The sequence below is a fragment of the Vigna unguiculata genome, chromosome 1 (genome assembly GCF_037176805.1).
Source record: "Vigna unguiculata cultivar grain cowpea cultivar isolate G323 ecotype 2 chromosome 1, ASM3717680v1, whole genome shotgun sequence".
NCBI classification, from domain to species: domain Eukaryota; kingdom Viridiplantae; phylum Streptophyta; class Magnoliopsida; order Fabales; family Fabaceae; genus Vigna; species Vigna unguiculata.
The window spans coordinates 4,198,424-4,218,241 of record NC_140792.1 but is presented as its reverse complement, the minus strand read 5'-3'; the positions used below and the strand labels follow the sequence as shown (position 1 = coordinate 4,218,241).

Sequence of the window (19,818 nt, the reverse complement as noted above, 5' to 3'; positions counted from 1 at the left end):
TAATTCGTTGTATGAGATAGTTTTATGTAGTTGTGAATTGGGATTAATTAGAATGTAAATTTTTGTTATTGTTTTGGTCTCATTACACGTAGTTGTAACTAGATGACATGAAAAGAGATACTAGCAGTAAAAAAAAAGAACAACCAAAATAAAATGATTGATAAGATGGAAAGAGATTAAAAAAAAAATGCATAACAGTTTTGTATATATAAAAAATACAAGTGAGGGGAATTGAAGGTACAGTATAAGAGCTAGAAATAGAAATCAAATTTAGAAATAAAAAATATTATTCTCTACCACCAAACCACATTCATCACATGCATTGCCCTTATAAACTACGGACACATTAATAATGCATGCCCCATATAAATGAAGTGTTTCCTGACAAAGATATAACTTTACGGGTGAATGAATGCACGATTATATAGTTTATTATTAGTGAGTTCAAATTTTCTATTGAATTTTATGGTGTTGTTTACTTAGCATTAAAATTATATTAGATTAATATTTTAATTTCTTTTAATATATTTTAAAATTTTAAAATCAGTAATCATTAATATATTTTTTGAAGGTACAACGTAGGAAGAGCATAGGAAGAAGATAGAAAAACTTAGAACATCCAGATTACTTCTGATGAACATCCTTTATCATCCAAAGCACTATTTTTCAGGGAATTATTAGATTATTGTTTGTTGTTGGCAGGTCCTAGGTTTCTTACATAATTTTTGCTTGTTTTTTTGTATTCTGTCAAATGATGGAGGTTTAAAAGAAAATAATTATTTGACTGATTCTTCCATAGATTTATTTTTGTTTATTGATGTTTTTTTTATAGAGCTCCTGTTACTTTTCTACATGTGAGATGTGTAATCTTCATGTTACATCAACACATTTATATAAATGGGTATCAATCTCCTTGAACAAGTTAAATAAAAAGGGGTTTTTCATAATGTCATCTATATATACACATGTACATTTTAATTTGTAGAGAAACTTTTTTTCTATTCTTTTGTTTAAGTTTTATATAGAAACTCATGATAAACATATTTTCTAACATTCATATTAATCAATTTGGCCGCCAGAGTGCATGATTGAAATCATTTAAATAAAATAAGTTTAAAGTAACTTTAGTTTTATAAAATATTATTCTCACCTCTAACCACTACCCTCAATCAATCTTATTCAATTATGATAATACAAGACCTCATAGGAGTCCTATAAATAACTAGTTATATAATAAGCCTTCAATGCAACTTCATCTACCATATTTTTTTTTTTGACCTAAAATGATTGGTGTGTTTGGATTATTGGTTATGGTGTGTAGTCACACACTCAGAATTGAAGGGAAGTTCATAGAAGAATCCCACATAGTCTTACCCACAGAGAGAGTAGAGAAATTGACTCATCTTCACTACTACTTCCATGACATCTTGGATGGTGAACACCCAACATCAATAAAAATCATTGATTCACCAAACCATTCTCTTGGTGGATTTGGAGTGACTTTCATGGTGGATAACCCTTTGACTGAAGGGCCAGATTTGAGTTCAAAAGAGGTTGGAAGGGCTCAGGGAACTTATGCTTTGGCTTCTCAGCATGATCTTGGATTCAAGATGGTGATGAATTTCTTCTTCAGTGAGGGTGCTTATGAAGGGAGTAGTCTCTGCATGCTTGGGAGAAATGCTGTGTTGGATGAGATTAGAGAGATGCCAATTGTTGGAGGCAGTGGTGTTTTCAGGTTTGCTAGGGGCTATGCACTTGCCAACACTGTTTGGTCTAATTCTACTTCTGGAAATGCTATTGTTGAGTACCATGTGTGGGTGTATCATCTCCAACAACATGGAATACAATGACAAAATTTCATGTTCTGTGTTAAAGCTCTTGTATTTAATGAAGCCTTATAGGCAAATAAAATCCTGTATGATTCTTTCAACTTTGCTTTCCATGTTTAAGTAAATGAAGCCTTGTAGTTGATGAGAAGATAAGAAAGGAATTACTTAAATAATGGTGTTTTGATTTGTGTAACATTTTATGATATGATTGTAGCGTAAATTGTAATTACTTAAAAATTAAGTGTGTTTAAGTCTCGTATTGATATCGATGTTGAATAGAAATAAGAAAATTGAATAATATTATCTATAAATTCATTCTCTTAAAACTTTTTATTGGAAATAATATCGATTTTTATATAAATTAGACTTGTGTATTATTGGTGTCGAATTTGGCTAAGTGATGACATCATTGGTGTGGTATTTTAAATGAAAGTTGTAACGTTTAATTTGAGGGATTTGTGTTGAGGGCGAAGCGAAATGGTTATGAGAGTGAGAGTCAATCTGAACAATCTTTTGAAGATGATGGGATTGAAGTGTGTGAACTGAAACGGATCACAAGGTGGCTCTTTATATCATCATATTTCCATAACAAGAAACAGAAATAAAAAGAGAATGTGGAAAGAACTCAATAAAGAAATTCATCAAAAACCTAAATTATGGTTTATATAAGATGATTTTAACTTGATAGGAATTCTTAAGATGTATAAAATGAATGACAAATAAATAAATAAGTCAACTCATAAATTTATTGTTTTAAAAGTTAAAAGTAGTGTTTTTATTTTTTAAATGATTGTGCACAACATTAATATGCTGAAGCATCATGAATCAATTAAAGACGAAAGGTAATTTTTTAAATGTTTTTAGTGGTTAATGTATTAGGAAAAAGGATATTTTGACAAAATTATTCTCTATTCTACGTTCAGATAACATTCATGAGTATATTGAATTAAGTTATTTAACTTAAATATAAATTAAATTATTGAACATACAAGTAATAAATAGGTTGTAGAATGAGAGTAGAAAATTTGTGGGGTATGAAAAGATCACGAGATCTGATCTATTATGCTATGAGATGATTGACCAGAAATATAAATATAATTGTTTAAAAATAATGCATTTGTAATCAAAAAGTATGTTGAGATGCTTTGCACACGTATCAAGCCTTAAGAAGCATCGCATGATGCTCTTCTTCTTGTCTATTCTCGAAGGGCCGATTATACTTACTCTCACAATTCTCGTAGTTGTGGTGATCTTTATGTCCAGTTTTTGTCTATTTATCTTTTGTAATAATGTTTAAATATGCAAAAAGAATTTCAACATTTAAGTAAGTGTTTGGTCTCGATAGTTATAAAATGTGTAAATAATTCAACTAAATTTTTCATCTACATGTCTTATTTATAATGTTATTGATGGATTTTATCTCTTGAAATGTCTAATTACGACATGATGTTCTAACCTTACTATTGTAATTTGTGCATTATACTCGTAATCGTACTTATGTACACACCAATCAGTCCCATGAACTAACATGATTGTGAGTATGGTAGATTGATCGGTTACATTCTAATTGTCACATACATAGTAGAGGTATCAATTTGGTCTCTAGTCTATGGGTCAGTCTTGACCCACTCTTCATAAAGTTCTCTTTTAGGGGGTCTCAAATGAAGGGCCAAAAAAAAGTTCCAACCCCCAAAGCCCCCTCTATAGTGGGTTAGGGCTAGGGCTAAGGTGGGTTAGGCCTCCAAATAATACTATATTAAAGATCAAGTCGAGCGACCTGAATGGGTCCGAAGACCCAAACAGGCCCGACGAGCCAAACATGTCCAATCACCCGGACAAGTTCGAAGCCCCAGACGGGTCCTAAGGCCCGAAGACCCAAATTGACCCAACAAGCCTAGACGTGCCTGATAACATCGAGAGGCCTGACGATCCGAACGGGCGTGACGACCTGGCCAAGCACGATGACCTGGACGGGCCCGACGATCCAGAACACCTCACAATCCGGACAGGCCCAACGAAACGGATAACCCCAAAAACTCGAACGAACCCGATGACCCGGACAGGCTCGACGACACGGACGAACCTGACGACACGGACAAACCCTACGACTCGGATGAGCCCGACGACTTAGACGAGCCCGACGACCTAGCCCACATGGGCCAGGGCCAAGCCCTGTGGGCTGGGCCAAACTGACACCTCTAGTACATAGTCCCCCAAGCCCTGTTGGGTGAAAGTGAGGGTTTTCTTCAAAAAAAAAGTTCATATATTGGGTAGCTAGTATTCTTGTCCTTGACAGTTGGTGATGAGTACAAATTTTTGTCCTCATTTAAAGTTTAAATTTGGAGATTTAATTTAATTTTAGTCCTTAAAAGATTGATTTAATTAAGATTTGTGATAATTGGGCTTAGTGAGTTTGTGAGATAAAAATGATTTAAAAAGTGATTTTAGTTGTATAAAATATTCTTAGATATTCTAAACATTTCTTGATGTAGTTGAAGAAAAATTTGGTTCATTAAAGATGTTAAATTAAATTGTTCCGAGTACAAAATAAGTTCAAATTTAGTAAATTCTAGAAAGAAGTATACCAGGGACTAAATGCACCCCTAGTTTTTACATATACATTTCGCCTTTCTCAAATGGGTCACTCATAACCTACTCCTAAACCTCCTAAATTACTACTTTTCAACCCCCCTTACCACTCACAAATACAACCCAACTAGAGAATGCCATGTGGCACTATCTAACACTCACTAAACTATCCAACCAAAACACGCCATGTCATCGATCCTTACCCAAACATCTGAACCAATCAGAGCTTGTCACATCATCATCTTCTCCAAATCAAAAATTAAGTTTGCCTCAAGCTCTCAATGCCCTCAGTCACCACCATGTCGGAATGTGCAACAGTGTTGACAACACCTCCATCACCACGTTGTCACATCAACCTGTCGATTCCATCGTCAACCATTTTCAATCTCCACCGCGATGAAGATTCGTTTGTCCACCACACAGTTCCACCACCTGCATCTCCATCGTGAAACCACCTCAATGTCATCAAAAACCCCAACCACATGAATTAGCAGCGACACTCTCCATTGCAGGACGAACCAGCTCTGCAGTGTGTCACGGGACATATCATCAATAATTTAATTTAATTTTTCGACTTCTCACTCAAAAAATACACCCAAGTTTTACGGGACATATCATCAATAAAACTTAGGAAGTATTTCTTATTGTTGTCTGATGAAGGTTGAATAAGACCACATAAATCAGCATGAACCAGTTGTAATTTTTCTGATGCTCTCCATAAGCTCTTCTTTGGCATAGCATGGCGGTGTTATTTTCCAGCAAGACAGTGTGTGCATAGATCTTGGGGCATAGTGATAGATGGCAGCCCGTTCACTAGTTGTTTTGAAACAAGAGTTTTTAAACCATCATAGCTTAAATGTCTCAATCGATTGTGCCATAGTTGAGAATTCTGTTCCAATGTTGCCTGAAAGCATATAGTATTTACGGAAGCCACGGTTGTCGTCAACACAAACATTCTGCTACTCCTCATGTTAACCTCCACAATCTACCCTCTTTTAGGATGCATAACAGTGCACTTGTTGTGTTGAATATTTATAGACAAGCCTTTTTCTTGAAGTTGTCCTAAACTCAATAAATTATTTTTTTAGAGTTCAGGAACGTAATAGACATGAGATATCACGTGTGTGACACCAATCACCATCAACCGAACACTGCCTTTCCAAATCATAGCAATGCGTGTATCATTGCCTAGCTTTACTCGATGCTGAAATTCTTCATCGAATTGTGTTAACCAATTTTTGTTACCACTCATGTGGTTACTACACCCAAAATCTAAAAACCACTCATTATCCTTTCCTTCCATGGAATTTGTGGATGTCATTAACAAGAGCTCATCCTCTTGTTCCTCCTTGTCTTCTACTTCAGCATAATTTGCCTTTTTCTCCCACTGAGGACATTCATATTGAAAGTTTCCTAGTTTGTGACATTTGTAGCATTCAACTTCTTCTCTATTGAATGATTGCCTTCCTATACCTCTTCCTTAGATAAAGCCTCTGCTTCTTCCTCTTCCTCTGCCTCTCCTACTTTTCTCTTCTATCACAACCTTCATCACCTGGTTTTCATCTGTAGCCAACATCATTCTTTGTTCATGAACTAAAGGGCTACTTTGGAGATCATCAATCATCATGTTATCCATGTTGTTGGATTCTTCTACATAGCATGCTACATAATTGAATTTCGTTGTCATTGATCTCAGGATTTTTTAGGTAATAACACTTTCTTGCATATTTTCACCGCATGCTTTCATGCTCTTAACAATCTTCAGAGTTTGGGAAAAATATGAGTTCACAGATTCTCCATCCTTCATTTGCATCAGCTTAAAATCTTTGCGAAAAGCTTGTAATTGTGCTCGTTTCACTTGAGTTGATCCTTGATAATTCTGTTTCATTGAGTCCCAGATATTCTTGGATGTCTCATCATTTAGAATAGTGTCCAAAATTTCTCTATCAATAGCTTGATAGAGATAATTTTTTATCTTCAAATCCTTCAACTTTTGTTTCTCCAGTGACATCAGTTCAACTTGTAATGCACTTGTTTTGTCAGAAATGTATAGAGGTGTCAATTTGGCCCAACCCATAAGGTTTGGCCTTGGCCCATGTGGGCTAGGGCCAAAAAAGCCCACGTTGAAAAAAAGCCCCCATCAAAGAAGCCCACAGGGCCAAAAACCCAACAAAAGTCCTGTGGGCTAGGGCCAACCCATGGGCTTTCATCTTCCACATGAAAAATATAATATTTTTTAAAATATATTACTATCTGTGGGACAAGCCCAACGTACCGAACAAGCACGACGACCTGAATAGGTCGAACAACCCGAACTTGTTCGACGACCTCGACAAGAACGACGACTCGAACGGGCCCGATGATCCAAACACGCCCAACGACCCAAACGAACACGACGACCAAGACAAACTCCACAACACAAACGGGCCCGACGATACGAACAGCCCGACGACATGGACGAGCTTGACAACCCGGACAGGCTCGATGACCCGGACACGCCTGACGACCCGGATGGGCCCTATGACCCAAACAGGCCCATCAACTCGAATGAGCCTTACGACCCAAACGGGCATGACGACTCGAACGGGCCCGATGATCCGTATGGGCCCGTAGACCCCTTGGGCCTAACGACCCGAACAGGCCCAACGTCCTGGACAAGCCCAATGATCCATACATGCCCAACGACACGGATGGTCCCATTGATCCAGACAGACCCAACGACCCGAACGGGCCCTACGTCCGGGTCGTGGGGCTCGTCCCAGTCGTCGGACTCGTTTGGGTCGTCGGGCCCGTTCGAGTTGTTAGGCCCTTTCGGGTCGTCGGGCACGTCCTTGTCATCGGGCTCGTCCTGGTAATCATGCTCGTCCGGGTCATCGGGCCCATCTAGGTCGTCAGGCTTGTTCGGGTCATCGAACCCATCCAGGTAGTCAGGCTCGTCCCAGTCGTGGAGCCCGTCCAGGTCGTTGGGCGTGTCCTGATCGTCGGGCTCGTTCGGGTCTTGGGGACCGTCCCAATCGTGGGGCCCGTACAAATCGTCGGGCTTTTCAGGGTAGTCAGGCATGTCCTTGTCATCGGGCTTGTCTGGGGCGTCGAGTTTGTCTGGGTCGTCAGGGTAGTCGGGCCCGTTCGTGTCGTCGGGCCCGTCCGGGTCGTCAGGCATCGTTGGGCTCGTTCGGGTCATGGGGCCCGTTTGGCTCTTCAGGCCCATCCGGGTCGTCGGCCCCGTCCACGTCGTCGGGCCCGTCCGGGTCGTTGGACAGGTCCGTGTTGTCGGGCCCGTCTTAATCGTCGGGTCTGTTCATGTCGTTAGGCCCGTCCTGGTCGTTGGGCCCATCCTGGTCGTCGGGCTCGTCCTAGTCATCGGGTCTGTCTGGGTTGTCGAGCCCGTCCGGGTCGTCGGGCCCGTCCGAGTCACTCGACTTGATCTTTGACTCTTGCTTAATGTAGTATTATTTGGGGAGCTAACCCACGTTAGCCCTAATCCTAACCCACTAGAGAGAGGACTTTGGGGGTTGGAGTTTTTTTTTTACCCCGTCATTGGGGGCCCTTAGAAAGGAGCTTTATGAAGAGTGGGTCAGAGTTGGCCCATAGACTAAGGGCCAAATTGACAACTCTAGAAATGTATGCAATTCCATGTTTCACCAATTGCCAATACTCCTTTTATCGTAAGAACTTCTCCATCAACTTGGCACAATAATCATAGTGCCCATCGAATTTGGGAATAGTAAGTTACCATTGTTTGCACTCACGGTGTCTCTCTCACACACGTACCCACAGTTTGGTTAAAATCCCTCACTTTCGGTGTCTCACTCACACTCTCCCAACATATGGTTATAACCCCTCACTTTTTGTTTCTCTCACTCCAATTTTGGTTCTGGTTCAGGCCCATGTGGAGGAGCTCTGATACCAAATGTGAACAAAAGACAGGCAATAGGTTTTGAAATTCTCTATCTGTATTCTGTTGTTGAAACTGAAACAATAATACAAACTTATAGCATGAAATAGAAACTGAAATACCAACCCACTGATTTCACGCAGGAAACATGCGTTAAATACCCTGTCGGTAACTGACCTTTTATTTAACGAAACAACAATTTAAATAAAAGTAGAATCTAGAGAAATATCTAACACCACATCCCAGTCATATTTTTCTTCATTACATATTCCCTGTGTTGTTTCACACAAACTGGTATTGAATGAATAGGGCATTAACAATGGTATACATTTTGGAAATAAACATAATCCAAATAATAGTTTGAGCAGTATCAACAAAGATAGGGGCACTAATTGAAACAAAACAAACAACATCTGGTCACTGGTCCCATAACATCAGGTGGTGATGATTTAGTTAACAACTATTTCTAATGTAATACCCAAAGCAAAAGATAATCGAGACGAAATGGAAAAGAAATCTAATCTTTTTGTTGAAGCAAAGCAAAATATCGACGTTCTTCTTCCCAACAATCTGGGCTCCAACAATAGCGCTGCAACGTTGCGGTAGTGAGCAGTGAGGCATTTTTGTATTTTGGGGTCCATTTGAACTGTAATTTGTAAAAATGGGTTCGTTGAAATTTTTTTTCTAAAATAGGGTCAAGTCGTTATGGTGGAGGACGACATTACAAGTGAAGTCGTCATCCACCCTGCCGGTTTCTTAATTTTTTTTTTTCAAAATGTAAAGTCGTACCGTAGGAGACCAGTTTCTATTCATTTCAAAAAGTGAAGTCGTCCTCATACATGACGACTTCACTTTTCAAATTATTTATTATTTTTTTAAAAATTGGGTTCGAACGGGGGCAGCCATGCTAGAATCACAGTCAACAGAGTTTGGAAAAATGGCAGTATATTATCGTCACATCCACGCTCTACGCGAAGAGCCTTACCATGTCCACTGCCAAAATTAGGTGATAGGTTGAGATGAAGGGAAGAAAAATAGTGCAACTTTTCAACGCACCTTTGATCTCATAGGAACCCATGGTTATGGATCTGGAGAATGATCATTTCATATATAAAACTGCAAACGAAAATATATAAAAAGAAAAAAACAAAATTGAAGAATGAAGTCATTATACACCACGACGACTTCACTTTTGAGATGAATACAAACCGGCTTCTCACAGCACGACTTCTCTCTTTAAAAAAAAAAAAAAGAAACCGGCAGGGTTGAGGATGATTTCACCTGTAATGTCGTCCTCATCCCTGACGACTTGACCCTATTTTACAAAAAAAAATTCAACGAACCCAATTTTACAAATTACAATTTAAATGAACCCCAAAATACAAAAATGCCGAGCAGTGATGAGTTCAAAAACAAACCTCTTTGGAAGTTAATGAAGGTTAAAACAACCTCCATTAATTAAATTCATTACTGGGTTATATTAACCTCTTTGGAAGTACAATTTTTTTAGTGATAATTAATGTGGTTTTAAAATATTATTATTATTATTAATAAAATACAAAAGGTGGTAGATTTATATCGTAAGACATGAACAGGAAAAAATATTGATTTGGTTAGAAAAAAATTTGTATGAAAGATTATTTTTATTTATTATTATAAAATAGTAAAAATCAATTACTATTCAAAAGAATACTTTAAATTTATTTATTTTAGTAACATCATTGATCATAATGTTATTTTATACTACTTTGACTTTATTTTAAAAAATAATATAACTCATTATATTTTGATTACCTATCATGGTATAATTCAACACTTCTGAAGTCTTGATTTTCACATTTTCTTTTATTTCTAGACCCTTAAATCCATTAAGTTATCATCTTTCTCTTTTATATTATTCGTCTTTTTTTCATCACAAGAAAACGAATTATAATAAGCAAAATATGATACATTATATATTCAAATATATGAAGAAGGAGTTTAAACAAAGAAAATGTAATTTACTCTTATGAAAATGCATGAATAAATTTACATATTAATTATTTATAAAATTCCATTACTCCTAGAGCAGTAAAGGCACGAGAAACAACTCTGAAAGAAGAAAACTCAGAAATTTGGCATAAATTCATAAACTCTTTCTCAGTTCTTTCACTTCCTCCATCAAGAAACATCAGGTTATCAAAGCTAGTAACCATCTTATCTGCTTCAGAAGAACCAATTGCTTCAGGCATTATGAAATCTACAACAACCACCTTTCCATTTTCTGGCAAAGCTTTGTAGCAATTATTCAGAATTTTCAAACAATTTTCATCCGACCAATTGTGCAATATGCCCTAAAATCATTAACCAACCACACAATAATGGTTATTAAGATCATTAGATTAACTTAATCACAGTTATAAGAGGTTTATGCTAGTATCTAGACTAACCTTCAGTAGTATGGCATCACCTTTTGGAACACTTTCAAACATGTCTCCTTCAACATGTTCAATTCCTTCATCAAAATGAAAATTTTCACTCATTGTAATTATAGTATATGAGTAGTTAATTAAGAGATCAAGATCAAGATCAAGATATAAAAATATATACCTGGATAAGGTGGAGCTTGTTGTATTACTTGTGGAAGATCAAAATTGACACCCTTTATGGAAGGATACTTAGAGATTATGATGTTCAAACTTTGCCCTACTCCTCCTCCCACATCAATAAGCAGTGATATTCCTTCAAATCCACTGTATATTTCAAGTATCTTTCTCATTTCTGTTGTGCAGATATTGGCCATTGCTTCATTGAAGATATGATTCCATGCTGGATCAGATTGTATGCCTTCAAAAATAGGCATTCCATGAACTTTCATGTATAGGCCATTATCACAGTCAAGAACTATCTCCTTGAAATTAAGGCTAATTCACATCAAATACACCAACTTGGTGAAGTTAGAATCTGATTCCAATTAACTGTCAAAAATGTGTAACTAAATTAACTGCATGTAGGAACATTACTTACAATGCCTTAACAAGGTTTGGATGATTCATAAACGTTGTGAACAAGGCCAAAGAAGCAGTGGCTTCTGCATTGGTGAAGTACTTTCCGGAAGGTGAAAGCTGAAAGAGTCTTTGGACCTTACCATCTTGATTTGTGCGTGTGGAGCAAGTGAGAAGAGAGTGACTTGCAAGAAGAGACAACATGCGATCAAGCCTTTGAGGTAGTTTTTTGTGCTGAATTGGGAGTCGAGAAGCAATCTCAGAAGCTGAAACACCAAATGGGGCTTTTGTTGTTGTTTTAGCAATGATATCAAACAAGTTGAGCTCAATGGCAGCATTCAACACAGCAGTGTAAACCATTGGGCTGAAACTTAGTAGCATGGCAGAAAGGCATGGATCATTTTCTTCACCACAGTTAGAACCCATCTGGTTTATGGTTTGTGGTTTTTTCACGATGAGAAAGAAGTTGCAGATCAAGATGAAAAGATGTAAAGAAGAATGTTGAAAAATAATCACAACCGGCTTTTACATGATCATTGCATACAAAGGAAATTTTTGTCTCACATGTTTGAAATCATCTTTTTCTGAGGTTGTGGCATGACTCAGAAATATTGATTAACAATTATATATATATATATATATATATATATATATATATATATATATATATATATATATATATATTAGCGTTATCATAATTAGAGAAAGTCTATGCATGCTTTTGTATTTGGCCTAGTGTGTCTTATTTGTGGGTTTATATGTGAGGATCTCATCAATATTCCATAAACAAAAGTGACAATGTTCTGGCCTGCCATTTGTGCCAAGTGTGTTATTTTCATCTCTTTTAACAATAATATTTGTCTTGTTTAAGATGGGGTCTGCTACTGATTGTTTTCAGTGGTAGGTTTAAAAGTTTTAAGAATTTTGTTGTTTTTCTTTCTTGTAATTTTTTATCAAGTAAATTAATGTAAATAGTTTTTGTAATGTATAATTAGTTTAAAGCTTTTATACGAGAAATGTAGGATGTTTTGAATGAAGAGTGGGAGTGTTTGTGAGGTTATTCGAAGAGAAATTAGAGAGATTTTGTAAATATATTAAGTTTAGTAAAATAATAAGTTAAATATTATTTAATGTTTGATAAGAACGGTAAGACTTGAAAATATTAAAAATATTTTTAAACAGATAAAAATTAGAAAATTCATAATATAAGTTTATTCTTCATTTTATTCAAAATTTCATCTTTTATTTTAACTATTTTTCCTCTTAATTTTGTTTAGGTTTAAAGAAGTATATGACTTATTTGATTGATAGTTGGTTACTAGATGTGCATTATATTTGTCGAAGTGTTGGAAGGAGCTTTTGGCACATGGCAAGCTCCATCAAAATAAGTATTTTAGCCCCGAAATTGATGACAAAAAATTGTTGTAATTGACAATTAGAATAGCTACCAAGTCACATTTGTCTCAAATCTGGAACTAAAATAGCGACTAATTACTTGCTTAATACCAACAAATTGTTTAACGACCAAATAGCAATCAAATATTTCGGTACCTAAATTGTAGTCACTTAGCGATTTCAAAAAAAATGTGATATTTTCAGAGATCGAATTATATATTATGTTATTTGTCAAAGAAGCTATTTGGTTGGCAGATATAAGATTAAATTAGAGAGCAAAAACTTGTAATTACCAAATCTAATGTTTAAACGATCGATTTAACGACCAAATTAGATATTGTCTTAGTCATTGAAAATTATTTGGTCATTAAATATGTACTAAGCTTAAGTTAGCAACCAAAAACATGTGGTTGCTAAATATAATGTTTTAGTGACCAATTTAATGGCTAAATACATATTTTGTTAGCCACCGAAAGTTACTTAGTTATTAAATATATGTATTAAGATTAAATTACCAACTGAAAACATGTTGTTGCTAAGTGTAATGTTTAAGTGACTAAATTACATATTTTGTTATCTACTGAAAATTTTTTGGTCGCTAAATAATATGTATTAAGCTTAAGTTAACGATCAAAAACTTGTTATCGTTAAATATAATATTTTAACAACCAAATTACATGTTGTGTTATCAACCAAAAATTTTAAGTCGCTAAATTTGTATTAAACTTAAATTAGTGACCGAAAACTTGTGGTCACTAAATATAATGTTTTAGTGATCGAATTACATTTTGCTATTTTACTATTAGGTTTTTATTTTGCTAAATTGTGTTTGATTTAATCCTTTTTATAACACCATTTAATTGATAACAAGGGATTGTACAAAGTATCATTATTCGCACTACGTGAACTATTTTTTCTTACGCAACCCAATAATGTTTGTAGCCACCAGCATTGTTCGCACTACGTGGGCTACTTTTGGTTACGTGGCCTTGTAATTGTAGTCACCTTGTACAGTCTCCCGTTATGAATTTAAAAGACGTAATTAGAAAGACTAAATTGAACACAGTTTAGAGAAATAAGGACCTAATTGAACGTGCAAAAAACAAAAGGAACAAATTGAACAAATTGGACCAAAATAGTATTTAAGCCTTAAATTTCTAACTTGTGCCCCATTACCAAACTTTTCCCATTTGTCCTCAGTCCTTAGTTCTTCTCATTGAATGTGATGTTCCCTAACTATTTGAATGTGGTTATTGAAGGATGCTCAAGTTTGGGGCTTTGCTTGAGATTATCTGTAAAATAAACTAGCAAAATATTATGCAATGAGAATATAGTGTCTGGAAGGTATAAAACATAAATTAAGACCAAATTTTGTTTCCTTATTGTTGAAAATCTTGAACTAAGGAAATTGATACTATTAGAAATTGGTACTATTTTGTGGGAAATAAATTTTGAAATGACTATTCGCAGGTGGATTCAAGCTCATTGATTACGTCTTATGAGAGCATAGGAGACATGATGATGTTGTAATCAATTTTTTTGATATGAATTGTTTGTTATTGTTAGTTACTACAAATTGTTTGCTCTTTGAAATCAATAAATGATTCCGAGAATAGGAATTGCAAACAACTACTATTGAGTTTATACCAGGGACATTTTACCTCTCTAAGTATCGTGTGATTCATGATATGCACGAAACAATACAATTCTCATTGGCGACGAATTGCATGAAGAATCGTTTTTGCTCCTTTAATGTCTTCGAATAACATGATTTGTTTTTCGAATTGCATGAATCGCGATTTAAATCAGGAATCATGGCTTGAACTGCAACCTTCATGGAATGCTTTTTGCGAAGGTTCACTTTCGGTTTGGTCATCGCTAGAGGGAACCAGTAGCGGGTGGGGCAGTTGAGGCTTTAGGAGTGGTGGTAGATGGAGGAGGAGGAAGGAGAGTCGTCAACAAGGGAGGCTTCTAGAATAGTTCTCATGGCAGTGGATTTAGAGTTATCAAAATGGACCACCTGGTCGGTCCGACTTAGTTACCATAGGTTGGCCATTTAGTGAGCCAATCTAACCCAACTCATTTATTAGCAAGTTGAACAAATTTGAATCTGATATGACCTAACATGAGTTGGTGTGTTAAACGGGTTAGATCACAAAAAAACTAAATCATAATTCTGACTAAAATCTAACTAAAGTTCAATACAATTCAAAATGATGTTAAATTGCAAATACAAACTAAAATTACAAAAATTCAAATTACTATCTAACAATAAATTACAAACAACCCAACCTAATCCAAATGCAAAGCTCACTAAAATAAAAAAATATTTGTGTGACCGTTTATCTGTGAATTAGTGAGCTAATCCGACTCACCACGGGTTCAACCAGTGTAGGTCAAAGTTTTGGTGAACCAGGTAAAAAATGAAACCTTATTGAAAGTTATAAAATATATTTAACCCAACGCAATCCAATTAAAATTCATGATGAACCAAATTAATTCACAGATTATAACCCATTTTAACCACTCTGATGACATAAAAAAACGTTGACGTGAAGCCAAGTAAAACCAAAGTAATATAATAATAAAACATAGTATTAAAAATAAAAAATATATAATAAATTAGTTTAATAAATACATATTGTACTATATTTAAATATATATTATATTTTTTAAATATGCATTATATTTTTTAATATTTATGAATCTCACTATTCATGATTCAAAATTCAAGGTTTCCTACATTTACAACTCAACTATCATGTATCATGTTCTGGAACACTTTACCATCCTATCATTAATTTTACTTTTGCACTGACTTTAGGACTTTAAACTTAAAATCTTTATTTCATCTTCTAGAATTCCAGAGTTTACCTACCAAGCTAAAAAGCTGTTTGTCATCTCTTACATTTTTTTTTTCATACATGAGAATCATGAATCCAAGAAATTATAATACTCATAAATGACTAAATTATATTTGGTCAATAAAAAATATTGCTAGAAATATTCATACAGTGTTTCTAAAAATTTTCTAAAATGTTTAATTTATTATTTTGTTAAATGATTTAATAAGGATAACGTGGTGTTTTTCTGATTTAAAATTTTATTTAATTCAGAAAAGTTAGCTTCCTACCTTCTTTCATAAGAATCTTTGAAAATAACTTATAATACTAGTTATTTTATTTTTATTCTATATATTATTAATAAATATTGATAAATGTTATTAAAATTAAAATTTAATTATGATAATTCATTTTATTAATTTAATGTGTTCAAAATTACAAAAAATTATAAATTTAGATTTTATTTAATTTTTAGTATTATAAAATTATGTTTTAATATTATTTAATTATCTTTTTAACTATTTTTTATATTGAATGATGAATTGGAAAAGAGTAAAAAAAGAAGAAAAAAGTAGGGAAAATTAAATTGTTTAGATTAAGAAAAAACGTCAAATAAGTGAAAAGTGAAATATAGCGAACTATTATTAATTATTTATTTGTTATTCTATTATTGTTTTATTCAATTTAATCACACCGTTAGTAAAAAGCTAAATCAAATATTTCAATTTTAAAAGATATTGTCAAATTTTCAATATTTATTCATATTATTTATATGAATAAATAACATGATAAAAATAATTAAAATATAAAAAAAGTCATATTTAGTGAATCACGTGAATTTTACAAAATAAAAAGTCTGCAAATTTTTAATTGATAACTTTGATCATATTAAAATTAAATAATTTATTTTACAATTTGTATATATTAATAATTAATAATAATAATAATAATAGTTATTATTATTATTATTGTTATTATTATTTTTATTATTATTGAAAATAAATGGTGAAGAAGTTTGTGAGGCATAAACTAACAAAAGACAGAACAAAGAGGTTCTTTGGAAGCCCTTTCTCTGCCGAAACGCAATCGCAGCGAGGAAGCGATTCAATCCACCGTCGCACCGTCGCACCGTCGCACCGTCGCAGATACGCTTTTTATGCTCCTCGGTTTGTTTCTCTTCGTTTCGTTTCTTCTATCTGCAACTAAAACCCTAATACCTGTTCAATTTCGTGTACCATTCTTACTCCTTATTCGTTATTCTTCCTCAATTGCAACACAGATTTTTTCAAACAAATGCCATTTTTCTGTGTTTTTTATGACTTTTTTAATTCCATATTAGCTCCTATTTCTGAAGAGAGTTATATTTATCTGGTGCTGTCTTTGGATATGACAAAATTTATTATGTTTTACACTTTAGAGAAAATATTGTTTTTGTGCCCTATCAAAATGGTCAATTAATTTAATTTCTGTTGGAAAACTGAGCCCTTCTGCTTTGAAGTAACTTACATTGGTGATGGGATGAAAAAGAAACCATTATCTTCGTGTGTTTTCTATTTTATACCCATTTAGTTACCCTAAGTTTGAAATTTGTGTTCTTAGGTTTTATTCACTTGTTGCATGGAATCGTCAGCAGAAGAGTATTCTGCATTTGAACAGAAAGTTAGTAGGACAGTGTACTTTGACAACCTGTCGCCACAGGTTACTGAATCTGTGATAAGAACTGCTCTTGACCAGTTTGCCACTGTAAAAAATGTCAAATTTATTCCCAACTACATTGGACCTAGCAATCTGCCGCAATGTGCATTAGTAGAATTAGATTCTGCCAAAAAGGTCAAGGAAATTGTATCAATGGTAGGACAATATTCTTTTATGATGTCTGGGATGCCACGGCCAGTAAGGGCTCAGCCTGCTGTGATGGAAATGTTTGATGATCGGCCAATAAAGCCTAACAGAAAGATTAAGGTACGTTGGTTGAAGCCAAGTGAACCTGAGTTTGAGGTGGCGAAGGAACTAAAGAATCTTACACGCAAACATGCTGCAGAAATAGAATTCGTACGCAAAGTAAGTTCATTCCTGGTAATAATTTTTTTGTAGCTCTTACTACTATTATTATTCCAATTCATGAATTTGGTGAGTATGTCTCCAGGAGTTGATGTGAGGAATATCTATTTTCAAATGATTTTTTTTATTTGCAATGTTCATGCAAGTTTATGGTGTCCTGTTAAATGCATGCTTCTGTCAATCTGTCAACACTTTCCTTAACAGAAGAGTAGTTAGCAGTAGTGTTAAGCATTTCTATAGTGAGTGTATGATAATTACTAGTAACTTTGTGGGAACATCTGATGGAAATGGTGCTGTAACAAGTGATTCTTAATTCTTATGCACTGTTAACACAACCTTTATAGGTTGTGAAGATGTAAATTAATTTATACTGAAATTGAAATAACAGAAAATGTCCAGTACAAAGTTAGACGTTGGAGAAACTTAGGATGGAAAGATAATCTGTCGTTATTAAACATACCATAAACTTGTAGAATAAGATTTTTGTTGTTTGCGCTAAACATACCAGAGACTGATTTTTTATTCTTTTTTCTAATGAGCTGTAATCAGATAAAACTTTTTCAAATATTGGTTGATTTGTTGCTAAGTGTGTAGGATTGGTCCTCCATGTTATGTCTTCCATCTTAGCTTTAGTTTCTATTTTCTTTCAGTTTTTGATTTGAACAATTTATTAGATTTATTTTCAAAGAAAGAAGATATCACCACTCTTTCTAATGTAATGCATATTAGTTCTTTATAACTACATGTCATTGTTCTCAATTTGGAACTATTACTGAAATGAAAAATTCACGTGTTTAAAATGTGATTGTGGGAGAATCTTGAAAGTTAGTGTCTTTGAAGTATGTTTGTATATACTTGAATTTTAATAAATTAAGGGATTGTTGCGAGGTAAAATTGCTGTGCACTTTTAGGGTAGGGCTGCAAAGGTCTAACCTTCCAACATTTGGTAGAAGCCTAGGGCAGATGTTGCCCATATCATAATATTTTCATGTGCTTTAAATCAAAGGTGGATACCCGTCTACTCACACGATTTGTAGACAAGTTCAATTTTTAGAAGAACTGTCGTGTCTGTCATGAAAGCATATCCTTGTTTTATCGTTCTGGTTAAAGAACACACGTTTTATTTATTTAAAATGATAGCATTCAGGTTTGAACCTATGACCGCTTGCGAACTATCTGAAAACACAACACTAGTTCACTCCCTATAGAAGACTCTTTTATTAGTACGGAGGGCCATCTTGCTAAAACTTCTCTCTCTTCTATCAAAATAGTGCCCGAAACTATTGCCCGCTAATAACCACAAAAACGTTTGATGATCTCTACGTTGAGCGATATTGATAGAACTCCTAACAGTTACAGAAACATTCAAGACAGTTTCTTGCTTGACTTTATTATGAACAACTCTGTTTCTGCCAATGTATTAGGAACAACAACCAAGTACAACAAGTGAAATCTTTTGAGAGGACCCAACTCTCCCAATTCCCCTTTTCCTCCAAAATCAAAAAAACTATGATACAACAACCTAAACGCAGACTATATATACTAGTCTGTTATACAAGTTACAACTGCAGGAGGTTATAACTACCTCCTTTATTTATTTCTCCCTGTATAGACTTTACCACTGAACCTATCAGATAGTAACATGATCTTATTCTGAAGTGGGTTTTGGGTGTGTTTGTGCTCGTTCAGCTGCAACTAGACGAAGAAGAGAAGCTTGCAAAGCAGCAAGAAGAAACGCTTAAAGTGCATTACAAAAAGTTCAAGATGATAGATGGTATTATGGCTGATAAAACTGCCCATCGTCTGGCGAGAAGGTATAATCTGCATGTTGCAGATGAATGAAGTCTTCGTTTGGTCTACAATTTACGTAAATATGTTTTTCTTTTTTTTGGCTAGAATCAAGGCTTGTTGCTTCTTGCTGCTACTAATGATGAAGCTCAGTTCATACATGGTACATAATCATGCCTAAAGATAATATTTTGTTCCCTTTTCTTTTGATTCATAGTGGGTTGTTGGTGGCACTTAAAAAAGACCTAAGTTTCGTAAGGATTTTCGATAAAAGAAGTTTTGATAAGGAACCTTCATAATTAGTCCTGGTTAATTCCAGCTTTCACTATAATTATTTCAAATTTGACACAATATTAAATTGGTTTGGGAAAACCTGGGTGGTGGGTGGGTGGGCATCAGTATGGAAGAACTGAATCTTCCTTCCTTTAATTCAT

At 34.6% G+C, this 19,818-nt stretch overlaps 2 protein-coding genes and 1 pseudogene across 3 annotated transcripts; 2 read left to right on the top strand and 1 right to left on the bottom strand.

Annotated features, from left to right (window-relative positions):
* The first annotated feature begins 1,234 nt into the window (after positions 1 to 1,234).
* Positions 1,235 to 2,024, top strand: LOC114179457 (dirigent protein 21 pseudogene; annotated as a pseudogene). The gene has a single exon (XR_014983908.1). The product of XR_014983908.1 is annotated as a dirigent protein 21 pseudogene (transcript).
* An 8,328-nt stretch (positions 2,025 to 10,352) lies between these two features.
* Positions 10,353 to 11,723, bottom strand: LOC114182972 (isoliquiritigenin 2'-O-methyltransferase-like). Its single transcript, XM_028069785.2, has 4 exons — positions 11,320 to 11,723; positions 10,903 to 11,216; positions 10,743 to 10,807; positions 10,353 to 10,646 (listed from the first exon to the last, which is right to left on the bottom strand). The coding sequence occupies exons 1-4, from the start codon at positions 11,721 to 11,723 to the stop codon at positions 10,353 to 10,355; spliced, it is 1,077 nt and encodes a 358-aa protein (XP_027925586.1).
* A 4,844-nt stretch (positions 11,724 to 16,567) lies between these two features.
* LOC114174019 (RNA-binding (RRM/RBD/RNP motifs) family protein) lies at positions 16,568 to 19,596 on the top strand. Its single transcript, XM_028058755.2, has 3 exons — positions 16,568 to 16,701; positions 17,135 to 17,596; positions 19,286 to 19,596. Exons 2-3 carry the CDS (start codon positions 17,153 to 17,155, stop codon positions 19,436 to 19,438), a joined length of 597 nt encoding a protein of 198 aa, XP_027914556.1. The 5' UTR covers positions 16,568 to 16,701; positions 17,135 to 17,152; the 3' UTR covers positions 19,439 to 19,596.
* Positions 19,597 to 19,818: the final 222 nt, after the last annotated feature.